The sequence below is a fragment of the Rhinolophus ferrumequinum genome, chromosome 3, assembly GCF_004115265.2.
Source record: "Rhinolophus ferrumequinum isolate MPI-CBG mRhiFer1 chromosome 3, mRhiFer1_v1.p, whole genome shotgun sequence".
In the NCBI taxonomy this organism is placed as follows: domain Eukaryota; kingdom Metazoa; phylum Chordata; class Mammalia; order Chiroptera; family Rhinolophidae; genus Rhinolophus; species Rhinolophus ferrumequinum.
Window position 1 is genome coordinate 74,504,604 of NC_046286.1, and position 26,944 is coordinate 74,531,547.

Consider the following 26,944-nt stretch of genomic DNA (forward strand, 5'->3'; position numbering starts at 1 on the left):
CAAGAAGTTTGAATTTATCCTAAGACCTCTGGGGAGACCTTAAAAGGATTTTACACAGCTGGGTGAAGTGATCAGATTTGCATTTTATACAATTGCTTCTACTTCTTAGCAATTTCTTCTTGGCTTCCTCCCAGGACTACTTCTGCGGCTTTCTCCTTAAATATTAGCATTTGCCAAGACCCAGTTCTTGACCCAGTTCCCTGCACACGTGCGTTACCACACCCATTGCTTCATGACCAGTGTGGCAATAATTACTGGTGATTGTGTTGACTTGGCCAGAGACTGTAGAGAGCGTCCTGAGCCAACTGAGCCTGGGAAAAGCTCAGAGGCTCATGGAGATCACAGGGTGAGTCACTGCATATAACTTCAAAAAAGCCTCGCACAGGCTTTCAGAGGTCAAGATAAATTAGGGCCGAGATACTGTTCAGTTTGACAATAGGTCACTTTTGAGCCAATGAGCTTCACTAAATTAATGAGGGAGGGAACAAGATTTAAAAACGCTGCCTCTTTTTAGACAGTTTCTGAGGCAGACTTAACAAAGGACATATACTGAAAGGTTAATAAAATCAGAATGGAAAACATCAGGAATGAAAAGAAGTTGGAAAGTATGCTAACCCAAATGTGAACAATATACTCAGAAGGGAAGATGAGATATGGGAAGGGAGCTTTAGGGAGAAACAAAAGCCAGAGGCTTTTATTTTTTAAAGATGGGGAAATGCAACCCGGTTTGTGGATTAAGATGAAGGAGATAAAGGGATGGAGAGAAGAACAGGTGAGGTGGAAGTAATGGAGGAAATTCACCAAGGAGTTGGCCTATTGAGATTACAGAGGAGAGGGTAAAAATGGAAGAGGAGTTCTTTCTTCTGAAGAGAAAGATCACTAAGAGGGAGGGACGCATGATGGGAGGGGAGTGCATTCTTAGGATGGTACAATGGAGAATCCTCTGTTCAGAGTGGGAGGCAGGTAGGGGAGTAAGGTTGAGAGCTCAAGAAAGCAGAGGCCTGGGGAATAGATGTGTGTGGAGTAATCACAGAAGAGAGCTAGAAGTGAGTAGGTGGTCCCATGAGGGAGGGATTTTTCCAGCCAATGGTATCTACCTTTGATTTGTACTGGATTCCTTAAGCATGAATAAGCAAACCCAGCAATATCCATCAGTGCAAGAGAGGAGTTAGAAAGATGATTGTTTCTGTTTCTGTGGGCAGATATTTGGAAATGTAGGTACTGTAGAAGCCTCTAAGTGGTGCACCTTTAAGGAGCGCCGATGAGGGTGAGATGGAAAGATTGGCCTGGAAGTGTGTGAATCTAAATGGGGCTAATGGCTGGGGAGGGAGGAGGGGTGAACGTCAGGGTGAGAGCACAACTGATAGAGTCTTGAGGGAGGAGTGGGCAAGGTGGAGGCAGAGGGCTAGGAGGGGAATTTTCAGAACTGGAGGCCTGTTTCCAGAGGGCAGGGTTGAGTTCTGGGAACTAACAACCAGGAAAACCCAGTTACCAAAAAAAAAAAATTCCAAGAATTACGTTACATGCACTTCAGTAAGCTTACAGCCACTCTAATCTGGAAGGAAAAACGATGAAGTCATATCCTCTTCCCCTCTCTCCCCAATTAATTAGTAAAAAAAGCATAAACAAAGGATGGAAAATTGAGCAAAAGTAGAGCTGGGAAGAAGGGCATTGACATGAACATATCCCATTGGGGTGCCCCGTTGCAGAACATACTTTTAAGGTTTCCTATCTCGTCTCACCTGAGGCCTCCCAGGGGTCGGGTGACTTTGTGGGCTGTAAGAGAGACCCTACCACCCGAGAGAGGAGGGAGGCCATTCAGGGCTGCTGCCCTGCCTACCACAACCAGTGGAGAACAGTTCCCAGAAATGTGGCTGAGCTGAGGTGTCTGCCCCACCATGCTCCCTAAGCACAGACCACAGTGCTGTGAGCCTATCGATGGAAGGGGGAGGAGCAGGAATGGGGAGTGGGCAGCACGTGCCCTAAGGGCCACCCAGAGCACGCCACTAATACTACCTAAGCTTCATTACTAAAACGCAAAGCCAAGGAATGAGTTGGCCCATACTGTGAGACTTCCAACTACGGACAGGACCAAAAATGTACCTGTTTCCATTGAAGTTCGGCATTCATAAAAGAAGAGGCAATTAGATTGTCTGGAACATTTCCAGGGATGGGACGTTTGGGCACGTTACTCAATCTGCCAAGTTTCAGTTTTTTTTTTCTTTAAATTGGGCGTAGTAAAACTTACCTCAGAGTTATTATGCAATGTAAGGTCAGAGTTACTGTGCAGTGTGAGATCCCTGAGGCAGGGAATCTCATCTTTTCCTTTGAAGTAGCAGATATATTTCATCAGCATTGCTCAAAACATAAGGTTGCTTCTGTATTTAATATTAAAATTTTTATGACTCTGAGCCTCTCTCTGTGATATTTTAAGAATGCCTGTTTTCTCCTTTCTAGGGCCTTCCTTCTGTGGTAAGTCCAACAAGCCCAGTTCTGGTTCACAAGTCAACGTGGTGTTAAGTGGAGGACTTTGTACTGTGGTTGAAAGAACCCTGATTGCCACATGAGATCTAGTCCTGGCTGTGATACTGACGGTAGACTTCAGAGCCCCCGTTGGCTAAGGAGAGTTAGTTGGCTTAAATGATATCCAGTGTCTCTACCAGCTTTTATGTTCTGGAATGTAAGCTCCACTAGGGCAGGTTCGGTGGCATGTAGTGGGTGCATAGAGAGCATTGTCAAAGGAAGCAGTACCCTCCAGCCAGGGACAACCAGGAACATACCCGAAGTCAAACAGGTTGGATTGACTTGTTGCAGTGAAGGAGAATGCACAGCAAGGGACCATGGACCATCTCAGGAAAAGGATGCTAGGAAAGAATTACAGGATCTAGGTTTGTGTTAGGCGACTCAGGGGAGCACTTACAGAAGTGGGACTTTGCTCTAGATTGGATGCTGTCAGGAAGCAGAGGTCATTCCATGATTGGGTGTCTTCCACATCTTATCTAGGAGGGAAGACTAGACAGGTTAATGATGTAATTGGTAAAGAACAACAGCCACTCATATTGACTAGATTAGAGGGATGTTAGGTCATTTTTGTGGCTGGACAGTGTTTCTATTTTTGTTCAGATATGAGACTTCTTAGTGTTCTTGTTTTTTTTCCATGATTCATCATGAACATAGTGGCCCTATCTGATGTTGATGTTTCGTGAAATTGTTTATCTTCCATAGGAATTGGCCCGGGCCTAGCTGTGAGTGACGGGCTAGCCCCTAGCAACACTGGGGCCTGACTGATAGGACCAGGCTAGATTCCAGGTATCAGGAACTGTTTTTCTCAGAAGTAAGCTAGCCAACAAATAATTAGGAAACCATTTTATCCAAGGTGGATAGAGATGTAATAAATGTACCCTTTTCCAAAAGTTCAAGTGAAGCGTAGTTGGCTCTCAACTCTATTACAAAAGACGTCTAAGATGAACTAAATTTTAAGTGTTAGAAACTGAAAGAGTTAAAATTGTATACTTCAAACCTCTCCGAAGTGGTGATGTATTTCCTTTTTCTAAGTTAATTTTTAATAAGAAATTTCATACTACATGATAAAAATAGTTGAAAGATTCCAAGAAGCATACATATTGCTGGTGGGAGGGCAAATGATGATATATTTCCTCAAAAGGGTACACGTGTGAAATGACTCACGTATCAAGTTATTCATCATAACATTCTTTATAACAGCACAGCATTGGAAACAACCCGTGTCTAGGTATAGAGGATGGTTATATAAACTATGGTAAATCTGCACAGTAAAGGATTGTAGCTATAAATGAAAAGGATAAGAAAACCATCTATGCACTGATGTGGAAAGATATCCAGGACATATTGTTAAGTGAAAAAAAGCAAGATAGAGAATAATACTAACTTTTGCAGAAATGGAAGACAAAACAAATATGTATTTATGTTTATATCTATATAATAGTACAAAACCACAAGAAACTAAAAAGGTCATCTAGGGGAAGAGGGTGGACACAGAAGCGGTAAACAGGAATGTGAGGGAGAAGGAGAAAGAAACTTCTAATTATTTGCTTTTTTAAATATAATTTTGGTGTTCAAATCACAAAAATGTACCACTTCTTCTAAAAGTTAAAATAACTTAAGATATCTGATGTAAAATACATCTTTCTCCCACCGCATTCCATTCCCCAGAGGTAACCATTTTAATCTATTTTTTATGTAGACTTCAGAATAGTCCATTGCATTAGTCAAGGATCTCTAGAGAAACATAACCAACAGGATGTGAGTATGTATGTGTGTGTAGAGAGAGAAAGAGTCATACTGGTTTTAAGCTATTGGCTTTCATGGTGTGGGGACTGGGAGTTACAAAATCTGCAGGGTAGGCTGGCAGCCTAGAAACTCAGGAAGGAGTTGATTTTGCATTCTTAAGACTGATGGCCATCGACAGACAGAATTCCCTCTTGCTCAGGGAACTCAGTCTTTTTCTCTTAAGGCCTTTCACTGATTGGATGAAGCCCACCCACAATATGGAGGGTAATCTGCTTTTCTGAAAGTCTGCTCATTTACATGTTAATCATATTTTTAAAAAAAGCAAAAACAAAAAACCTTCATAGCAACATCTAGGCTAGTGTTTGACCAAAAACTGGCCAGAACTTAACCAAGTGGACATATAAAATTAGCCCATCACATTCAGACACTATATAATATATGTTTGTTTTTTTCAGTAGAAATGATAGCATATCACACACACTGATACCTCGTCTTGGATGATACCTTTTTATATTTTCAAGGAATAGGAGAAATCTCAAAGAAAATATATACCTTTAAAGTATAGGAAAGTTGGTAATTTTGTATTATGGAAGAAAAGACATGTTCAATATAAAATGGGATATAACAGCTTAGAAACACTCTTAATAGTGATTAATGCTTACATTATATGGAGGCTCCTGCAAATTGAACAGAAAAATCTTAAGTCCATAGTCACAAAGAACAAATTCATGAAAGAAAGGCTGCAGCCAAGAAGAAAGCATTTGAAAAATTTAACCCACTAACACTCAAAGAAACTGAAAGTGAGTTGGGTAAACCTTAAAATATATATTAAACTTATTTTTTTAAAACAAAAAGATAAACAACATTATTATGAAACTTAGATTTAAACTGCAATGTTGGTGTCAAAGTAAAGAAGTCAGCCTTTCAAAAGCAGTTCAGTAGGATAAATCACAAGTCATAAAACCATGCCCTTTGGCCCAGTAATCCCTTTTCTGGGAACTACTCTGAGGAAATAATTTAAAGATGATAAAAGGCACAGATTATGAGGATGTTAATTATAATGTTATTGGTACAATCAAAGAAATGGAAACAAGCTGAACATCCTGTGGACATAGGAATCCAGGCTAATTATGGTTCATTACTTTCATGGAATGTAGCCATTAAAAATCACTATAAAGACGAGCAACATGGCATATGTGCATTATTTAATGTTATGTATAACAAATAATTATGTCTTGGCTCTGATTACAATGAAAAGAAAACTGTACATGTGGACAAGAACAGATAGGAATGTGGAAACCTAAGAACAGTTTGATCCATTGGAATATCAGAATTGCGGGTGATATTTTTTTATTTTAGTCCTATTAGTATTTGTCTTCGTTCGTGCTGCTATAACAACACCAAAGACAGGGTGTCTTATAAACAACAGAAATTTATTTCTCACAGCTCTAAAAGCTGGGACATCCTCATAAAGGCACTGGCAGATCCGTTTTCTGGTGAGGGCCCACTTCCTTTTCACTGCGTCCTCACGTGATGAAAGGGAGCTAGCTAGCTCTGTGGGGTATCTTTTATAAGGGCACTAATCCCAATTATGAGGGCTCTACCCTCATGACCTAAGCACTTCCCCAAGTTCCCACCTCTAAATACTATTACATTGGGGATTAAGTTTCAACATATGAATTTTGGGCTGACACATTTAAGCTATAGAAATATTGTTATATTTTTAAATAATTAATAACTTTAAAAAATTAGCAATGAATTAACATTGTCTCCTTTGGCTCAAATTGGAATGTTCATTTTGTAACTAGAGAAGATTTTAAGAATCATTTGATCCTGCCTGTCATCCACTCCCTTCACTGTGATGTTTGCAGAAGTGGCATCTAAGGTCATGGAGCTTGTGACTGACTCATACTTGGGGGCATATTGCAGGTGCCGGAACTGAAAGCTCTCATTCTCTGCTTAGAAACTAGCTACATCAGTATTAAGCCTGGAGAGACTCTTCAGAACCTTCAGAATCTGTAAAATCTGTAAAAGAGAACAGAGAAATTGGAAGCAAACTACATTCCCATAGCCATATAATTAGCTGTTTCTAATATTAAACAATAGCTAGTATTATTCACTTTGTAGTTATTATTAAAGGCATTCTATTAAAATTATAATAGTGCATCAATCTACATGAAGACCTATTAGAGCATTATTTATCTTTGTTCCCATCTTAAGCTTCAGATTGATTTTTTTCCCCAATGAATACAAGTATAGAAAAATGAAGACCCAATGAGGAAAAAAATTGATGTAAATATTTCATTGTGTTCTATTTTATGTCCCATTGCTTGATCTTTTCCTGAGAATGAAAGACAGTTTCCCAGTGTCTGTGGACTTCTTCTTTCATTTGTTAACTTATTTTTCAAGTTTGGAATGCACTAGTAGAGAACATCTTTGCAGTGAAAAATTTCCCAATTAGCAACGTGGATTTGCCTAGCAGGAAAAAGATGTTTGTATGTGCCTGAGTCCCTTCCATTGCCTACCAGGAAGGCAGACTTGGTGTTAATTCCTATGATGAACGTGTTTTTCAGGGTGGATCACTTGTACACATTCTTTGTTCAGTGGTCTCCTGACGTCTACGGGAAAGATGCCAAAGAGCAAGGCTTTGTGGTAGTAGAAAAGGAAGAACTCAATATGATCGACAACTTCTTCAGTGAGCCGACCACCAAGAGCTGGGAGGTGAGCACTCAAGAGGGGGCTAGACTGTTGTGGTCCTGAAATTACAGTATTCAGTCAGAATGTTGTGTCCAGATTTCAAGAGCTTCTTGGCTGGCAAGAACTTAGATTCCCTGTGCACCTTTGATGTTACAGGAAATACAACCTTATTCCTCTGTTTGAAGCTAGATATGTGTGTAAGAAAGACGACACCACCATCACCACCACCACCACCGGGTCATCGCACTCCCCTTTTTTAAAACTGTTGCTGTGTCCCCTTCACATACAGGATGAAATTCAAACTCTTTAATTTGGCCTGAAAAGCCTGTCATAGTTTTATCAGTTAGTTCATCAAATGCCTCATGCTCTCTGTTTCTCCCCTGGCTCATTCCTCTGCACAGACTTTTCTCTCTGGCAGAATATGTGCCATGGCCCACTCCCACCCCAAGTGCCCGTATTCCCACTTCCGATCTCAGCTCAGATCACTCCTTTTGGCTCCATACAGGTGAAATAACTTGATATAAGAATACTAATTTTTTATATAATGCCAACTTAACTTGCCAGCAATGTAAGGAAAACACTTCTCACTGTGCTTCTGCTAGCGGAAAGTATTATTATTATTCCTTTCTAAAAATTTTTGCTAATTTGGAAACTGAGAAATAATACATTTTAATTTTTTTCCTTGATTATTATTGAGGATAGAATGGAAATGTGTGTATATTATATTATATCATATATCATATTTTAATTATATTATACATTAATTATATTGTATATAATTTGTGTTTTTCTCTTTGTTGTGATGCCCACTAATTTTCTTTGACCATTTTCCTAAAGGAATCTTAATAGTTTCATCATACTGTTTGAGCTCTTCATGGTTAAAGGTATAATTCTTTGTCTCCTGTATTTTTGACAGATTTTTTTCCTAGTTTACTATTTGTCTTTAAATTTTACTTATGCTTCTATGTTTTTAACTATAGTGCATTTATATATAGTTGACCCTGTAGTATTAATTAAACTCTACTCATTCTACAGTTGATTTATTGATATAGGTAATATTTTTAATAGTCTGTTTTTTCTAGCACTGTTTAATGATTTGTGATGTTTCCTTCATCAGGTTTAAATGTCTTATATATGTTCTGTGCTATCAAATTAACTTATTGTCTAAATAAGTGAGCAAGCAAATGATCAGAAGCATGGAAAACACTCAGTGGCTTTTCATTGCCCATAGCAATCATTACCCACCTGGCCAACCATCAGAACTACCACTTGGAAAATTACTTTTTTTGAAAACTGAATCCTAGACCCTCACCACTACAGACTAATTCAGTAGGTCTGGGGGAGAAATGTTGAAATCTGTCTTTTTAAAAGCTCCTATGGGTGAGAAAAGGGGAAGGGATTAAGAAGTACAAATTGGTTGTTAAAACATAGTCATGGGGATGTAGGGTATAGCATAACCAATACAGTCAATAATATTGTAATAACTATGTATGATGTCAGATGGGTACTTGATTTGTTTGGGTGATAGATGGGTGGGGTTTGGGGGCAGGGTGCGAAAGGTAAAGGGATTAAGAAGTACAAATTGATAGTTACAAAACAGTCATGGGGATGTAACGTAACGCATAGGGAATATAGTCAATAATATGGTAATAACTCTGTATAGCGCCAGGTGGGTACTAGACTGGTCAAGGGGATCACTTCTTAAATTATATAAATGTCTAACCACTATGCTGTGCACCTGAAATTAATATAACTAATATTGAATTTCAACTGTAATTGAAAAATTAAAAAGGGGGAAAAGGGTGAAAAGGAATAAGAGGTCCAAATTTCCAGGTATAAAACAAATAAGTCGTGGGGATATAATGTATAGCATGGGGAATATAGTCAGTAATATTGTGATAGCATAGTACAGTGTCACATGGCTGCTGGACTTACCATGGTGATCATTTCTTTAGTTATACAAATGTTGAATAATTATGGTGTACACCTGAAACTAATATAATATTGTATGCTAGCTGTATTTTTAATAAAAATCTTTTTTTTAAAAAGCTCCTAGATGATTTTGAAGAACAGCCAGGTTTAAAAATACTGTCCTACAAGTTCTAAGTCCCTTTATGGCATCAGGATTCTTCATTTTCTCCACTTCTATTCCCTCTCCAGCCTCATCTCTACTTCCCTTACTCTCTATTCTCAAGCCATAGTGAACGTAGAACACATCTGTGTATTCCTGCGGTGCCCTTCACCTGCCATCTAGGTGGCCCCAGCCTCCTTTGAGCTGCTATTAGCTATTAGCATTTGTATCCCATGGAATGGCATTCATTTATTTATAAATGTGTCTCCTGTCTCCTCACCCACTCCTTCACCCACTCGAGCCTGTGCCTGGCAAAGCCTGTGCCTGGCAAAGCACCTGGCATTCACTATCATATAGAAAGTGATCAGTAAATGTTAGGAGTCATGAAGTGCCAGGTACTTAAGGGAATGCCATCTCACTGACACCAAATCCTAGTGATTCTGCCCCAGATTGTGTCCAGGCGTTTGCACTGAGAAGAAGTTCTGGCTAACCTGGGACTAATCACAAAGTATCCACCAGAGTCCTCCTTAGAACTGACCCCCAAGATGAACTGTGCAAGAGCACTCGGATCCCCTCAGCAGGACCCACGACCAAAAGGTCATTTTGGATCTGGAAAAGTCACAGAAAGAGCACTAAAAATTGATCCAGGGTACTCTACATTTCTTTCCAATCCCCTGACATCAGATCTGGGGAGTAGAGCAGGAGTATGCTTCTTAGTCTTTAAGATTAATATTCTAAAAAGTAAAAAGATTTACCTTTTTTTTTTTTCACTTTGCCAGCTGTTTTGAAACACTGAATCTAAAGTACCATTTTAAACCAGATGTTTTCTCATTCATTTAAGTTCCTCACACCCAACAAACATGAACATGGTATTGAACTGAAATGCCTTTGTTCTAAGTGTAATGATCCTACCTTGGATAAAAGCTCCTTTTCATTGTTCCCAGGAGATTCAAAGATTCAAACTGATGTCAGGGAAATTACGAAAGTTTAAAATGGAGGTTTAGCTTTAGAGAAGGTGCTGGAAAAAAAACACACCAAACTCTGAAAAGGCAGGGCTAGAAAGGCTAGCTTAGCTACAGGAGAATAATGGATAAAAGTATAAGACAAAAAAAAAAAAATAATGGAGTTTGTTGTACTGGTAGGAAACCACCGTTTCAAAGGTGAAAGTGTCATTTTACCGCCTCCCAGCTATGCCTGACAGGAAGTGTGTGTTTGCTCAAAATCCTAATTTGGGTGTGTTCCTGTAGAAATGTTGAACCCTCTCCTAAGGGAAACAGAAACTCAATCATGCAGGAAACTAGATATTGCAAAAACAGTTGTAGCTCAGCGTGGCTATAAGTAACAGTGGTGTGGAGGCAGATAGAGACAAAAACCTGTTCCTCGTTAGAGAGCAAACAGACAGTTCTCACCACCCAGTCAGGATGAGAGTCCGAAGATTGCCCTTGGACATTCAGATTTTATATTGTGCCAGACCCGACCAAGAGCCTTTTGTGAAGGTACGTTGGAGCTCTGAGAGCTAATAAGGTAGTGGTGAATCCTTAGATATCTGCCATTCACTATGTTTTGAAATGCATTTTAATTAGAAAGGATTGTGCTGACATTTCAACCAGAGCAGGTAATATATTCGTTTTGGAGATGGGTGTGGTGTGGTTTGCTCCTTCATTTGGAGTCAAAAATCCATATTTGATTTTTTTTCTTTCTTTCCACAACCTCATTTTATACCTGTGTTAAATGTAGAGTTCACCAAAAACATGTGCTTTATTTAATACATTTAAAATGCTGGGTTTGTGATTCTTTGATAACATTTTCTTAAAGTAAATTCCCTGTGAGAAGTTGGTATAGTGTACATGCTAATTTCCTTATCTGTAAATCTGGCTCAGACGTGGCAGGTACTTTATATCTATCATCCTGCGTTTGGGAAATTGAGTAGTGCATTATCTGACAACTTTCACTAGATATAACTTAAATGTTTTTCTCGAGAATGCAATTCATTAATATTGGTACCCAAGAATTATGGTGACTTAGTCCCTATATATGTTCAATTTCAAAATAATTCAGTGACTTTATCCATATTTTAGGAGGGGCAAACAATAGATTTTAAGATAAAATTTACTTTGGTAGTTCATAAGCATAGTTACAATGAAATAATAAATGTGTACAATATCATTTTATACTTCAGTAGTTTCTGAACTGTATGTAAGGAATTATAACTTAATTGTAATTTAGATTAAAACTTTTGTTTCTTTGACCTGTTGCTCCTGGTAGCTGTTACCATTTGTTATTTCTATCAGGGTTGGTTGCTATGTGCACAATCTTAAGAGCAAACATGAGAAGTCTTGATTAAAAACTGTATCTTACCTTCCCGATATTTCTATTTATAGACTGCTTGCTCTCAGAATGATCTCTGATCTGTACCTTAACAATTCAAATTTAGATGCAGGTTAAGGGAGAAGAATTAAGGGCATTTCATCAGTACAAGTTGCTTGTGGAGGTATACATAATTCTCGCTCAGTGACCGAGCAGTCGACAGCAACGGTGAAAGTGGAAAACTTGTGACTATATTTTGTAGAATGCCTTAGCTGTACCGTGTTAAATTCTGCATTTGTTCTGACATTGAAAAATTAGCCATTTCCCCAAAGTCCTGGTTCAGTTTATGTCCAGCTGCTAAAACTCCACCTGTTACGAGCAGTTGTGTACCTGAGGTCGTTTTTAGCAGCCGGTGGAAAAGCAAATACATTGTTTTCCTTGGCTTATTTGTCTTCTCCATTTCAGATCATCACCGTTGAGGAGGCAAAGCGCAGAAAGAGCACCTGCAGCTACTATGAAGATGACGACGAGACAGCCTTACCGATCCTCCAGCCCCACAGTGCTCTCCTGGAGAACATGCACATCGAGCAGGTGGTCCTCCGGGGGGGCTGAGGCTGCGGGTCTCCTAGGCCTTACAAAGTGTTTCCCAACCCTGAGTGCGTGTGCTCTAACCATTCCCAGTGAAGGATGACCCAGGCTTTAAAGGACAATCACCAGCAGCCTAACCAAGGCCAGTGTCCCTTTCTCATAACCTTTCTGAAAGGTTATGGCAGCATTCCCTGCCGACTTCTCAGGAGGGCAACGGTTTGGCCAGACATCACATCTATTATATCTCCCGAATCTGAACGAAGAGCCGTTTCTTGTTTTCAAAACAGTTTTTATGGGGTCCTACTGCAGTCCTAATGCACTTAAAAAAGGATCCAAATTTATCCTAGTGATAATGGCCGAGTTCCAGTGGTTTTAATTTATTGGCCTCAATGAAAGTCTTGTAGAAACTGCACTGTACTTGCTTTATGAAAATTACCTACCACTAGGAAGAATTTTCTTTGTGTACTTTCTATTTTCTGGAAACCTGTTACTTTCATTTTATGAAATCCTATCATATGCTTGGATTTGACCTTTTGTAAGGAATCTTTTCCACTTGCCCCACAGTTAGCTTAGAAACCTGAATTTAGAGACGTGAACAAATCAGGTTCAACTCCCTGAATTTACAAATGAGTCTGTGAAGGCCCAGGAAAGCCAAGAGATTTGGCCAAGCAGTTACAGAAATGGGGTTTATTCTGAGGCTACAACTGATGCTAAGCATTCTGAAGACTTCAGCATTTCATAGCCGCCGTAGTTAGTATTTCTGAAGAGATATGCATTATTGGTATTTATGGCTAACTGTTAACGTAGGTGAAAGATATAGGTGCGATGAGAACGGACGCCATCAGACTACTAACATAAAGCACCATATTTTCTTCTTCTCACTTTTGTGGGCAGCTGCAGTTATCAGTGGCATCTCTGAGCCCATGAGAGTTAGAACAATTGGAGAAACATGAACTGTTTGGTGAAAGCCAAGTTGAAGTGTAAAAGGGAGAGTACATGTCTAATGCCTTCTTCTTTATCAAGCGAGGTGCTACATCTTCGAATGTATAGGGGCATAGTGACCCATAGTCAGGTCCCTGAGGGGAAAAGCATGCTCTGGGCAGCATCCCTGCCAAGCTAACCACCACCAAGGAATGAATTCCCCTTCTCTTTCTTGGTTGATAGTGGCAAACACTAGGCAGAGTAAAGGGGAGCAATGTGTAAGGCAGTTTGATTTTTGAGTTTGAGCCACAGGCACTTGCTTTGTGCTGCAAGTTCATAAGTGATTTGTGGGTGAACTGTAGACTTTCATCTCCATCTTTTGATTTGTAGCTGGCTCGACGCCTTCCAGCAAGGGTACAAGGGTATCCATGGAGACTCGCATATAGCACATTGGAACATGGGACCAGCTTGAAAACTCTCTATCGGAAATCAGCATCGCTAGACAGTCCTGTCCTATTGGTCATCAAAGACATGGATAATCAGGTGAGGCTTGTTCCTCTCTTAGAAAACACTTTTTAATGAAGATTTTCAAACTTACACAACAGTATAGAGACTAGTATAATGAATTCCCATCACTCAGATTCTACAAATTAGCAGGATTTTTGCCACATATACTTCATCTGTCTTATCTTTGTTCATTTGTCTTTGCTGAAGTATTTTGAAGTAAGTCCCAATTGTTAGGCCGTATTTCAGAATGCATCTCTAAAAACGAAAATCGAGCATATCTACAAATGCAGTCACATTCTATAGATTTGTTCTTTCTTACTCACTACACAGTAGAAAGCGCTCATGATATTCTATAACCTAAAGTTGGAGAAGTTTGAGAAAAGTCAAATCTAGATTTAGAGATAGTTGCAGGAAAAAATTCTAGTGCCATACAGAACTTTCTCCAGGTAGCTGACGCAGTGACCACAAACCTTGCTTTTATGAAGCAATGACCACAAACCTTGCTGAGATAGAGAGCCAGTCAAGGCCGTGGTGGGTTATACCAAAAGAGCCCAATTTTTATGAAACCGCTAGGGAAATGCTCTGTGCAGTTGCTCACTGCACTTCCACCTATGTTACAGTCGGTGAAATCTGGATATTACTCCCTTCCACCCTACTCTAGTACTTCTTACTTCACTCAGCTTGGAGTGCAAGTAGAATCTGTCCAGAATTCTTTTATATACTACCCAGTCAGGCTCCTGCTTCACAAAAGGAAGGAATCTTTCAAGTCTGTTTTTTATTCATTCCATTTTGGCCTGTGTCATATCAAGAAGAAATTCCTTTACATTTTTAAGATGTCGATGCCGTTCTTTTCTCTCTCTGAGATTGAAGCGAGTTTTACTCTGCAACTATTCATCCATTCATTCATTCAGATCATATATAATGAGTGCCTATTAAGTGTGGAGTATTATTAAGCACTGAAGAGCTTGCTGTGAAGCCATATAATTGGGATAATTTTAATGGCAAAAATCTTTGCTGTTGTAATTTGCCTTGGGAAAAAAGAGCAGAGAGATTGCGGTACCGAGGCACTGCCTATCTCAACTGTGATCTTTCCTGTGACTTTATTGCAGCTTAAGAGTTGTGTGGAGTCGGTTAGCAATTATCATTGTTACTGTTATTATTTCCTGATTGATGACATTTAATTATGATGTAAGGTGAATAGTGGGTAGAGTCCAGTTAAAAATTAAAATAATAACAGAGGTTTAAAGTAGAATTACTTAGGGATGTAGTGGAATGTTTAAGAAGTTGGGTGCTATGTTTTAGATGAGATATGGCTAGATGGTTTTAGACCACACACGCACAACCTCATCATAGGTATAGATTAGTTCCTCTACTGATTTACTAGAAGTTAACTGACTTGTTGGGGAATGTGTTGGCTGCGTAGAGCTGGTAGTAATGAAGCACAGTTTCACCCAGCTTCCCATCAGTAGATACGTAAAGGAGGCCTATACCTGTGCAGGTTACACTATTTGCCAGGGAAGGGGTCTCACTGAACTTGGCACCCTTACGTCACTTGTGTTGTTTGAAGACACCTGAACACTCGCTGTACTTTCTCCACCCCATCTAGCCCCCAATGAAGAATGTGGCTTTGCTGTGTTTGAAAACATGGTAGAACACCACTTATAAATTTATCTGGAAATGAATTATGTAAAATTTTAATATAAAAATATCACTTATGCAGAATGGCAATAATGGGGAGCTCTGCAGATTTAATATCCAGTGAAACAACCATAACTGGTAGAAATTATAAATACAGCAATCACTTAAAGTCTCAGGAAATTGTGCAAAGGGCATACAGCAAGTGAAGAAACATTTATTGAAGAAAATATAATAAATCCCAGTAACAACAGTGAGATTCTGTGGCACTTGAAGCACAACCTGCTCCCTCCCCTCACTCTGAACCCCCAGTTCAGACTGACAGAAGCTTCACTCTGGGTACATGTAGACAAGAAGACAGGGCTTCCTCTCCCTCTAGTTCCCGGGCAAGGGCTATGATATGCCCCCTCTAGGGGCAGGTCCCCAGCACTTCGCAGCACCAGCCCAAGATCTTTGTTTCAGAGGCTAAATTCCAGTCAAGTCTGGCCTGCAGATAAAGGGCTCTCCTCCACCCAGCCCCTACTTATAGGGCAGATGCTCTACCTTAGGGCATGCCAGACTGAGAATACAGTCTCTGCTGCCCTTGTCCCAGCTTGTAGAGCACAGGTCCCATGCCAGGTGAGGTGGCCAAGACCAGCCGCTACCCTGCCCAGCATCCTGCTCATAAAACAAGATTATTCATCTGAGGGAAGCAGGCAAATGTCCAATCCCAGCTCCAGAGCAGAACCCCTAGTTCCTAGCTCCAGGGGAAAAGACTGATAATAACATATAGGGCTCTGAAGCTCTCCTCAAAGGAACTGACTTTATTTAAAATAATACAGGGAAGTTCAAGACAAAGGACATTCTAAAAACAATGCAAATTTTGGTGCTAAATAAAAGGAGGCAGATAGCTCCATAAAGGTAATAAATTAAATTGTAGACCTCTAGTTCACCAGAGAGAATCCGGGAAAGACAGCTAAAGAGAGCCTTCTTGGAGTCAGGATAGTGGCCAAAAGAACTACTCCTGCAAAGGGGTCCAAATTTAATTGAATCAGACTGTGGAGTAAGTTATACCACAGGCACTGTGGAAAACGACAGCGCTATCATGCAGTTAAGTCTGATACTAACTCAATTCCAGTGAGGCTTAGAAATGTTAGTCCTATGTTGCTCTATTATATCGCTGCACTTTTTGTGGTAATTTGTTATACATATTACATTGCTGTATAAGACAAACCCAACAATCAATTGTTATGGTTACTACTTTATATAACGTTTTATCTACTAAAGAAGCTTAGGGAAGAAAGGAGAACAAATATACATTTACAGGTTTTGTTATATTAACCTTCCTTTCCCACTTCTGGTTGTCTTCATTTATTCCATGGATTCCTTTCTTCTGTCTTTGCCAAATATATTAAATTTTTATATGGTACAGACTCAATTATATGCATATTGTTTTACACAATTGCTTTCTAAAAAGTTAATAGAAAAAAAAACTAAATGGACATTTTCTTACATAACCAAACTGCTATATAAGTAAAAAAAATTAACAATAATTCCTTAATATCATCCAATCCCCAGTCCTTAAACACGTTTCCATGACTACTAAGAAAATTTTAGCAAAGAAAGAATGTAATTATTTAGACTCCTATGAAGGGTAAAAACTAAGGATGGCTTTTCCTATTTATTGATCAGAAAGTAACCCACTTTTTTCCATATATGGTCATTATCCTTTTTGTTATATTTTAGCACATGCTTTTAAAAATAGATGCCTGTCTCAGCTGTGTTTTAGTTCTTTACTGAAACATCATCAGAAGAAAGGAAATGGATTTTTTTATGTTTTTGTTACTGTTTTGTTTTTGTTTGTTGTTAGTAGCTCCATGGTAAGGTGTGGTAGCAGGAAGTATAAAAAACATTGGTTAGAAAGAGTTTCTAGATTTCCACCTGCCTAATTTTTAGTATTTCAAGGAGCCAGGAACTGAATATAATTGGCAAAATAGAGATTCTACAATGATTATAATCCAATTAAAATAATTTTGAAAAATTGTGACATTTTTCAGATAATCTCCATTTAAAACATTGTTTTTCAAGAGGGATTTGGAATAGAAGGTATATCAGAATCCCCTAGGGACATTTTCAAAAAATACATGCTCACTCTTGCCAACCCTTCCCCTTGCAAGTACTGATCAGGATCTGAGCAGAAGGCTAGGGAGCTGAGGCAGTGGGCATGCATATTCTGAAAACACTGCTCCTTCAAACACCCAACCAGAAAAAAATAGAAAAAGCATTGATTCAAATATACCTAAATCAGCTCCTGTAACATTATGGATTTTTTTTTTCTTAAAAGCTATTTGAACTAAGATATATTGAATCAGTCATGTTAAGGATATAGTTTCAATAAGCTACTGAGAGCTCGTATTTACAAATCAAAACAGAAGGTTTATTTTCTCTGGAGAAATGACTGGCTACAGTTCCACTTATAACACACAACAGACACACGACCTTTTCTCTCAGTCACTCATTTCTGTGTGCAAGATGCATCGTGTTGTTTAATGTTCCCAACATATCATCTATATTCACTAAAGGACATTTGTCTCCTTAGTGGAATTCAGAAGTCTTTTAGAATTGGACCAATTGTTGGCCTTTGGCAAACAAGTTTTCTGAGGTACTTGAGTTCCAAGTAGAGTTGGGGACATTTGCTTTATCTGTTTGTTGGTGGTCTTTTTTGTTTAAGAGCTCCAATTTAGTAATGATCTTTTCTGAGAGAGATATAATGAGATCTCAGGATTGTGTTAAAATATTTCAGGAAGCCTTTCTTTTTTTTAGATTTGAAACTAGATAATGTGGCTGGCCTAGTGGCTCAGGTGGTTGGACTGCTGACTAATGACCGGCGACCGACCGCCTCAAGCGGGGGTGGGGGTGGGTGTGGGGGTATGCAAGCTTCATAATATCTTAGGTCAGGGAGCTGTGTCCTACACAACTAGACTGAGAAACAATGGCTTGAACTGGAGTGGGGCAGGGAGGAGGAAGAAGGGGGGAAAATTGTAAAAAAAAAAAAAAAAAAGTAGATAAGGTTTCTGTTTTCTTTTGACAGATTTTTGGAGCATATGCAACTCATCCATTCAAGTTCAGTGACCACTATTATGGCACAGGCGAAACTTTTCTCTACACGTTTAGCCCAAATTTCAAGGTACCTTGATGGGAGAAAGACTGACTTCCCAATGCCACAGTGTCAGGGGTTGGAGGTAGGGGGTTGGATGGAGGGGGCTGTTGTTAGAGCAGCGGCTGTCCTGTAACCTCATCTGGACCTCCGGCCTTGATGACTGTAGCATACAAACTGCTTAGGGTCCCTCCCTGGGCCTTGGGAATTGCTCTTCTGCATGGTCTGGGATCCAGGGAGGGATTGTAGGTCAGAGTCACCGTGGGCCTGAGGGGCCTTTCCTACTTCAAACCCCTTTGGAGATCTCGTCCTGGTTTGGGGGAGACCGGCCGTCAGGAGCTTCCTCAGCCAGTGGGTAGTTACAGAGGTACTATCCTAATGTTCTCTGTTTGCTAATTCTCCAGATTAAAATGTCTATTCTCTGTCTTGTGTTTCTATCCTAAGGTCTTTAAGTGGAGTGGCGAAAACTCATACTTTATCAATGGAGACATAAGTTCTTTAGAACTTGGTGGCGGAGGGTAAGGTTTTTGTTGTTGTTATTATTAATTTACCACCTGACCTGAGTGGGTCTGTTTTGACCCAGGTAACCAAAACCTTGGTGTCAGGTGATTTTAACTAGTCCATATGTTTATATTAATTAGGACAGTGGCCTAACACATGACACTAAGAGTCAAAGATAAAATTATTTATTTATGGGTCTGAAGGACTACTACCACTTGTCTTTTAGGGAAGACAGGTCATTTAAATGAAATTAAGGAAATGTACCCTTTGTTTTATAAGCAGTCTAGGGTTTTTGTCTATCTATAGCATAAAGGAAAGAAGAATGGGACAAGGGAAGACAGAAAGTGGGCCACGTAAGATTGAAATGTTTTCACCTTTTTGTATTATTAACCTTTTCAGGGGACGGTTTGGTTTATGGCTAGATGCTGATTTATACCATGGACGAAGCAACTCCTGCAGCACTTTCAATAATGATATTCTTTCCAAAAAAGAAGATTTCATAGTTCAGGACCTCGAAGTATGGACATTTGAGTAAAATTCAGACTGCCTTAAAATACAGCATTAAAAAGGTTGGGTTTAGGATCAGCTCTTCTATAGCTGGCTGGAAGACCAAGCGCCAGCCTAGACTGCCTCATCCCTTCATAATGCTTTCTTTCTGCCGTCATCTCAGAGCATGATCGCGTTGCAGAGAGATCCTGAAAGGTACATGTGGAGGGCATACACTGATGAAAGAGATTTGACATCCAGATCGTGGAAAGACTGTACTCTCACTTTCTTCAAACCCATACATACAGTGAGGAATCAGAGTATTTATAGATGTATGAGTTGAATGCAATTTTTTATTTTTGGTAACTGTGAAAAGAAAAGATACTGTGGAAATATATACATGCCTTGTGTATTTATCAACATAATTTTCATTACCAAAATGTACAGCATACTATTGTTTGCCATGGAAAAGTTTAGTCTCATTTAGAAAAATTAAAAGTGTATAGCACTTGAAGGGAATATGTATATGATTTTTTTAAACTGTTTTATTTATTATTTCTAGTATATTGTCTGAAATGTGTTGCCAGGATTTTTGTTTTTTTTTTTTTTTTTCTTTTAATGTGTCAAATCTTGAAATAAAGAAATGTTCTATGTTTTGGCAACAATTCCACTTGATTTATATAGTTTTATATTGAATTTTTTTTTTTTTGCCCTGATTGTTTAGGGTAATAGGTCTTAAGCAGCATATATATATGCATAATTCTAATTCTGAATTTTAAAAAACTCATCACCAATGTTCATTGATTTCACTATTATAGGCCAGCTTTCCGTTTAGTCATTAAAAAGGTACATTTTTAGTTACTTACTCTGAACATTGTTGTATAAAGAAAAAGAAAAGAAGCCATTTCTCACAATCAAGTTGATATTTACAGAAATGGATATCTTTATGAGCCTAAACTTAGAACAAACCCTGCTTTTGAAAAGAAAATGGTTTGCTTCTTATAAAATCATTTGCATTAGTAACAAAAACTCTATTTTCATAGTATTTTGCATAATTTTCCCCAAGTTTTTACATTAACAAACAGGCCTCTGTTTTAAAAGGGACCAAGTGTTTTAATTTTGAGTGTTTTCATTTGCATATTTTACATCAAATGAAAAATGTTGAATCAGCCCAATTGTCTTGGTTTCAGACTCTTGTTTGAGGAAAAAGCAATGCAAAGAAGTGCATTCATACCAACATTGGAATAAAAAGTAAAGTCTATTTTTTAACATCAACTCATTTTCACACCATAAAACACTGTTTTATTAAATACAATAGTAAAACTTGTTAAAAATTTAACCAATATTATTAATTGCCAGACTTTTATGAAAGCCAAAGAGTGCAAATGGAAAAAAAAAAATCAAAGTAATAGCCAAAGCTGACATAAATGACATCCCTAGTGATCTTGGAAAGAAGAGGTTAATAGCAAGTAGTATTTCTACACCTGCATTTAGAAAAATAAAACAGTTCTCAGAATGCTAGCCTTAAGCTGGCTGAATATTTCCTTTAGGTTTTTCTCTTCTTTTAGACTATTTATGAAAGTGAACAAACAAATTGCCAAGTACCCTCCAGTCAGATCAATAGTTATGTAACTCCACTCACATTCCATGTGAGTTGGAACGAATGCTATAAAATCTTAGGTCTGTAGCCTGGGTGTCCTTTCCCCGCAGTTCTCCCACGAGAACTCTTGATGAACAACATATTGGCAGTTGAACCATAATCTGCTCGTTAAGTGATGTGTTGGTATAAGACATCAGGAATGTGTCATGCTGATTGTGTTTACCACTTATGCCATTTGCAACCATATGCTATTGACAAACAAAGTGGTCATTTTGCATATAGTTCACTCTTACCTAGTTTTAGTACAGGATATTATACGTACTTGTGAGAGCATATCCAGATGCCGTGTTCTCTATTTAAAACAGTATTGTCCAATCAGAAATGTGTGGCCCTTCATTTATGGATATTGAATATATGTAATGCAGTGCTAGCCCAATATTTTCAATAAAGGAATTTATGCATTCAGTGTGATTTTCTTTCCTTATCATTCATTCAACAGGTATATTGGATACTAGAGTTTACTTGTGTGAGAGGATGAGAAATATCCAAAACTAAGTAAAGTCCAGGACTCATATTTTTATTTTTATTATTATTTTTATTGCCACCCTGGAAATTCCTTCTTCATTCCATGTAGCCACCCTCTTCTCTCATCAGTTCATGAAAATTCCTGTTATTGTTTCTAGCGATAACTCCTGCCTCAGAATCTACCAGTTTCTGTGTTCATAATCTTTCTAGCTGTTCTTCGAATAGTGACCTCCTCCTTTTAACATTTCTCTCTTGACCTACTTTATAATTTCAATAATCGACCCCTTATCCTCTGATCAGTTTTCTTTGGCATCCTGTCTCCTCCCCCTAAAGAAGAAGACCTCAACCCATCTTCATTGCTTCTTACTTCCTCTGATCATGAGTCTACATCAAAGGACTTGGGTGGGAGGGGGCAATCAGACTCTTTTGAAAACGATTTAGCTACTTCCCCATTCTATGAGCCACCAGGGACACCCTAAACTAGTGTGAGAAGTGTTATGGCCCTTCATTTGATTTCCCTTGTCTTAATTCCTCTTCAAGTTTCAGAAGCAGGTGAAACAAGAATAATAAAATAATTACTTGTATTTTGAGCAAGACATTGAGAATCTCTTAGTAAGCGAAATGAAGGTTCATCTTCTCAGAATGCCTTACCAATTTTTACCAATGTGATCAGATAAAGAAAGATAAGGAGGTCAGAAGCCAAAGGAAGTTACAGAAACTCAAGGTCACCTACACTTGCCCCTTGTGTAAATATCAAAAGTGCCTTTTAACTACTTCCTTCTGCCTAATCAGGTCACGCACTTCTTATTCAGTGGAAGCCCTAACCTCAGAGCATCCATCCTCTTCTCCACCTTCTTGCCTGTGACCATTATCCATAGTGATCCCGACAGAGGTGTCTTCACTGAGAAAATTAGGCTCTATAATTCACACCAAAATCTAAGGTCTTTCCTTCAATTTCAAATCTCTAGTGGTTCAAAATAAAAACTAGATAGGACCTCCTTGGCATGGTCAATGAAACCATCAAAAATGGTGTTTCCTGATAGAATATCTTTGGCGACCTATTTATCTGCCAGATTAATGCTGCTCAATAGAACATTCTATGATGATGGAAATATTCCAGAATTTGCACTCCATAGTAGCAGCTAGCTACCGTACTAGTGTTGAACACTTGAAACGTGACCTGGGTGATTGAGGAGCTGAATTTTTAATTTTATTTAATTTTAATTCATTTAAATTTAGCCACGTGGCCAGTAGCTGCCATATTGAACAGCACAGCTCTAGATCAAGATCAATATTTGGCATAGCCAAATCATATTTCATCAGCAATGAACTCAGACTGTTACTCTCTCACTAGGAAGGAACCTTTAGTTCTAAGTTCTTTGATTTGCCTTTGCCATTATGGATCATCACACAGCTTGGCACCACCTAAAGTAATAGTATGCGTCTCGCTGCTTAAGTAGTCAGCTAATGAGGCAACCAGAAAGCTAAGTTCCCTGACAGTCTTTCCACACTGAAAACCTGGATCTCTGTAGGGTTACTGATCCTCATTGCTAACAAAAGGTAATGAAAATCTCTCCCAGTGCCCAGGCTTTGTCTCAAGATTTCCTGCCTTAGCCCTCAACATGTGTCCTATACACCCATCAAAAGGGTCCATCAATGACTCCACTTTTAAGGTTACAAAAAGTAACCCTGATCTAGCTTAACATACCCTTGAGGAAAATGCCAAACAAGCAGCATATTCACATTCAACAAACTTGGATGATAAGGCATGTCTTCTCATGTCTCTGCAGCTAAAAAGTCCTCCTTACTTTGACAAATTTTGAAAACATTGGAATTCAGCCAATCAGTTCAGCCTTCAATCCCCATAGCAGTCCTTCTTGGCTTAACCTCAATTTCCACCGGCTGATGAATCAGCCACATTTTACCTAACAGTTGACTAAGATCAGCCCTTTCATCTTTGAAGAATCCAATTAACAATAAGAATATTTCTACAAAGATATGCTATGTAGCGGTATGTCGAACTTGAGAGCTGTTAAAAGGCCCACTCTTACTCTACACCAAGTAAGTCCCATTCTTGTTCTCTTGTTAGCCATCCCATGATTGTGTGATGATTAAAGAACTTAAAATAGTACCTGGCATAAAGTAAGGACTACTAAGTGCTAGATAAAATAATGGAGAAATTCCTCCTTCGAATTGAGGAATCAACTAATAACGTGAAAGGGAAGTTCATCTTCTAAGACAAAAACTTATTTAATTTTGAAACTATTTCCAGACATGTTAAAATGATTCCCATCTGCTCTTTAGGTATTTTCTAACTGAGATTTTGTTTCTTTTTTTATTATAAGAGTAATACATGTTCATGGTAAAGCTTTCAAACAGTATAGAAGGGAAGTCAATGAAAGACGGACATTTTCCTCCCTACATTCCCAGAGGTAATAACCACAAAAGTTCCCTGTGTTTTCCTTTTAGAGTATTCCTATGCATTTACACTTATTCATATCTTCTTCATATAGACAGAAGCATACTATACATGCTGTTCTTCAGTTTGCCTTTTTAATTTAACAATATGCTGTACATAACATTTGTATTGGTATACGTAGACTTATTCACTCTTCATTGCATGGGTCTATCATTGTTGGAACAGTTCTTCATTAATGGACTTCTTTTTTCAGCTATTACAAAAAATTCTTAGCTAATATCTTTGTATAGAGAAGTTTATGACTTTATGAATTGTATATGTCTTGCATATGAATTGTATATGAAATAATTTTTAGCAATGAGTCAAAGAGTATATGTACTTTTTGTTTCAAAAGATACTATTATTTTTCCTTAAAAGTTATACTACTTTATACCAACTGTGTATGAGTGTGACTGTTAGTTACCTCACACCCTAACCAATACAGGTTATGTCAATCTTTTTAATCTTTGCAAAAATTGTATCTTATTTTAATTTTCTAATCACGAATGATATTGAACATCTTTCCACTTGGGTTGGCTATATATGTATCTTTTTTCTGAATATTCTGTCCAACTCCTTTGTCCATTTTTCTACTGAGTTATTCATTATTTTATGAATTTGTAAGCAATCGTATAGTCACAAAATTAGTCTTGTCACATATATGTAATTTGCTTGCTTTATATTTTTAAAATACATGCATTTTTCATACACAAGGAGTTTCTTAATTAGAATTTCTTCGTAGTCATATTTATCAATCATTCCCGTTAAACTTGTGGACCAGAATTTTTTAGATCAAGTCAAATCTATTCAGCATGATTTTCACTCCTCACTTAAACACCTTCCAAAAAAGCATTCCTCCAAGATCAATTTCACTGTGCACTGGCTTCTAATCCTGTTAACACATGTCAATGTCATCAGGAAAGGTCTTGGGACAAGAACCTTTGTTGTTCATCTCAAGAATCTTTCTTGTTCACCATCCTCCAGCAAGCAGGCTAGCGCTGAGCAAGGTTGATGGACTTCTGCCGAGATCTCCAAACTCTGTCGCAATGCCTTGCTGAGGAACAATTGATATAGTAACATAATAATAGTGATGAGGAGGACAGGTAACATTTATTTATCATGACTTTCACCCTCCTTTTTTATATGGATTCTCTTATTTGATCCTCAAAACCAAGACAGTATAATCATTATCTCTTTCACAGTTGAAACAAATTCTTCAGGAGGTTAGGTAACTTCCTGAAGTCACAGAGCACATGAGAGTTAGAGCCAGGATATGTTTAGTTAGGACTGACCCGAGAGCTGAGCTCTTAACCACTATAGAACTCTGACATTGTCCAGTCTCTCCAACATCTTCACCACTTGGTTACCCACTCTGCTTAACCATCTCAGGCACCAAGAGCCAGTCCTCTACTGTGGAAAGCAAGCTCTTCAATAACTAGGAGCTCCTCTATGGCTAGTCAGGTCTTATCCATCCTTATATCCCCAATTCTTGGCAGGCAGCACAGCACCTAGGAGACATTTGATAAAGGCTTCTCAAGTTTAAATGAACTGAAGTGCATAACTGAAGGAAATGAACCCTAGAGATTAGTGGATTTGCGCAATGTTCCACAGCTAAGCACAGGGTTTGCATTCCTGGCTCTCCTTCCCTCCCTCCTATACAATGCTCAGTCTCAAGTGTAAACGCACAATTCTTACGATTGTGATAGAGGAAGGGACTGATCCTCCCTCTATCTGCTCAGATCCTTCCCTTTGGGCCTGAGGGGTGTAAGTAAAAGATGACATGGGAAGAGATTTCTGGAGATAGCAGGGGTGGGGGGCTGTGGGGTTGCCTCTGGGATAAGAATTCCTTCATTTTCAGGTCTCTTAGTTATTGGCATTCTGGGAAATGTAGACTGGAGGGAAGTTCCAGGGCCTCAGAGCTTTAGGGCAGTGCCAGTGAGTTGCATTCTTTTTCCAGAAGAGAAATCTAGAAAACGGTTCAGAAGATGGTTGAAGTGAAGATCAAACTATCCACTGAGTTTGCAGTTAGGTGATGGGGTTGAAAGAGTGCAAAGGCATATGATAAACTGGATTTTCCAGTCCTAACATACTGATTTAGGAAGGAAGATTTTTCAGTCAAAAAAATTAAGATTGACATTTTATAAGGAGGAATATCTTTCATAAGATAGATATTCTGGGTAACGTAGTACATGTCTGGTCCTGTGTGAGCTTGCCGTAAATGTTAGCTCTATCCTCACACCTCCACTTATTAGCAAGTTACTTAAATTCCCTGTACCTCAGTTTCCTCATCTGTAAAATCAGAGCAATAATGCCCTCCTCAAAACGATGTTATGAGAATTAAATGGGTTAATATCTGTAAAATGCTATTACGCTATAGACATTTACCTGTTAGAGACATTGCTTTTCTCTCTTTCCTTCAACATTGTTTCTAAGATTCCTTCATGCTGTTATTGAAGCTGTATTTCATTTGTGTGTGTTTTTAATATTCCATGGAGTGAATATATCACTATACCGCTATTTATCTTTTCTCCTGTCAGTGGATAGGGTTGCTTGCAGCTTTGTGCTTTTCATTTTGTTTTGTCTTGCTCTGACCATTCTCCTGAGGCCCATGTGAAAGAGTCTGGATGGAATTGCTGGATCAGGGATATGTGACTATTTAGCTTTTAAGATTATCCCACAATGTTTTATCTTCACCAAGTGATTGTATCATTTCTTTGCACATCAGAACACATTGTCCAACATCTATCTGATAGTTAGAGTTACTAGTTTTTGCCAGTTTCAAAGGTGTGCAATGTTATTTCATTGTGGTTTTAATTAGCATTTCTCTGACTACTAATGAGGACATGCATCTTTGAATATGTTTCTTAGTCATTCGTGTTTTCTCATTTGTGAGATGTCTGTTCATGTCTTCTGCCTGTTTCTTCTAGTCTGTCTTCTGGGAAGAGGTCACATGAAATCTTTGCTGTTCCTGCCTTAAGAATAACTTATATTAGTCTATTAATCCTATCTACTTTTGATGGGGAGGACAAATAGTTAACATGAGAATAACCTGAGGGTCTGGGGCCCTACAAAGGTATTTTATCAAGAGTCTTCCATAAATTGGCAATATCTAGGGAGAGGGATGAAAAAGGAGGATGTTTGTTGTTGTTGTTGTTGTTGTTGTTTTAGATTTGGGCATGTGTTGGCACTTATTAATTTGGTTATGTAATTCTGTTTTTCTTTTTTATAGAAGCAGCATTAAGA

The 26,944-nt window shown here is 38.5% G+C and overlaps 1 protein-coding gene across 6 annotated transcripts in view; it reads left to right on the forward strand.

Annotated features, from left to right (window-relative positions):
• The window catches only part of NCOA7 (nuclear receptor coactivator 7), a 121,675-nt gene extending 100,491 nt beyond the window's left edge, over positions 1 to 21,184 (forward strand). For 3 of the 6 annotated variants that reach the window (XM_033096594.1, XM_033096587.1, XM_033096604.1), the window contains exons 11-16: positions 6,843 to 6,990; positions 11,810 to 11,935; positions 13,244 to 13,396; positions 18,066 to 18,161; positions 18,576 to 18,649; positions 19,032 to 19,234. In XM_033096594.1, coding sequence (XP_032952485.1) covers positions 6,843 to 6,990; positions 11,810 to 11,935; positions 13,244 to 13,396; positions 18,066 to 18,161; positions 18,576 to 18,649; positions 19,032 to 19,167 — 733 coding nt within the window. In that variant the 3' untranslated portion in view covers positions 19,168 to 19,234. Of the gene's footprint in view, positions 1 to 6,842; positions 6,991 to 9,929; positions 10,534 to 11,809; positions 11,936 to 13,243; positions 13,397 to 18,065; positions 18,162 to 18,575; positions 18,650 to 19,031 lie in introns of those variants that run through there. The other 3 variants (XM_033096622.1, XM_033096612.1, XM_033096631.1) reach the window with 3 other exon arrangements.
• The last annotated feature ends 5,760 nt before the right edge of the window (positions 21,185 to 26,944 follow it).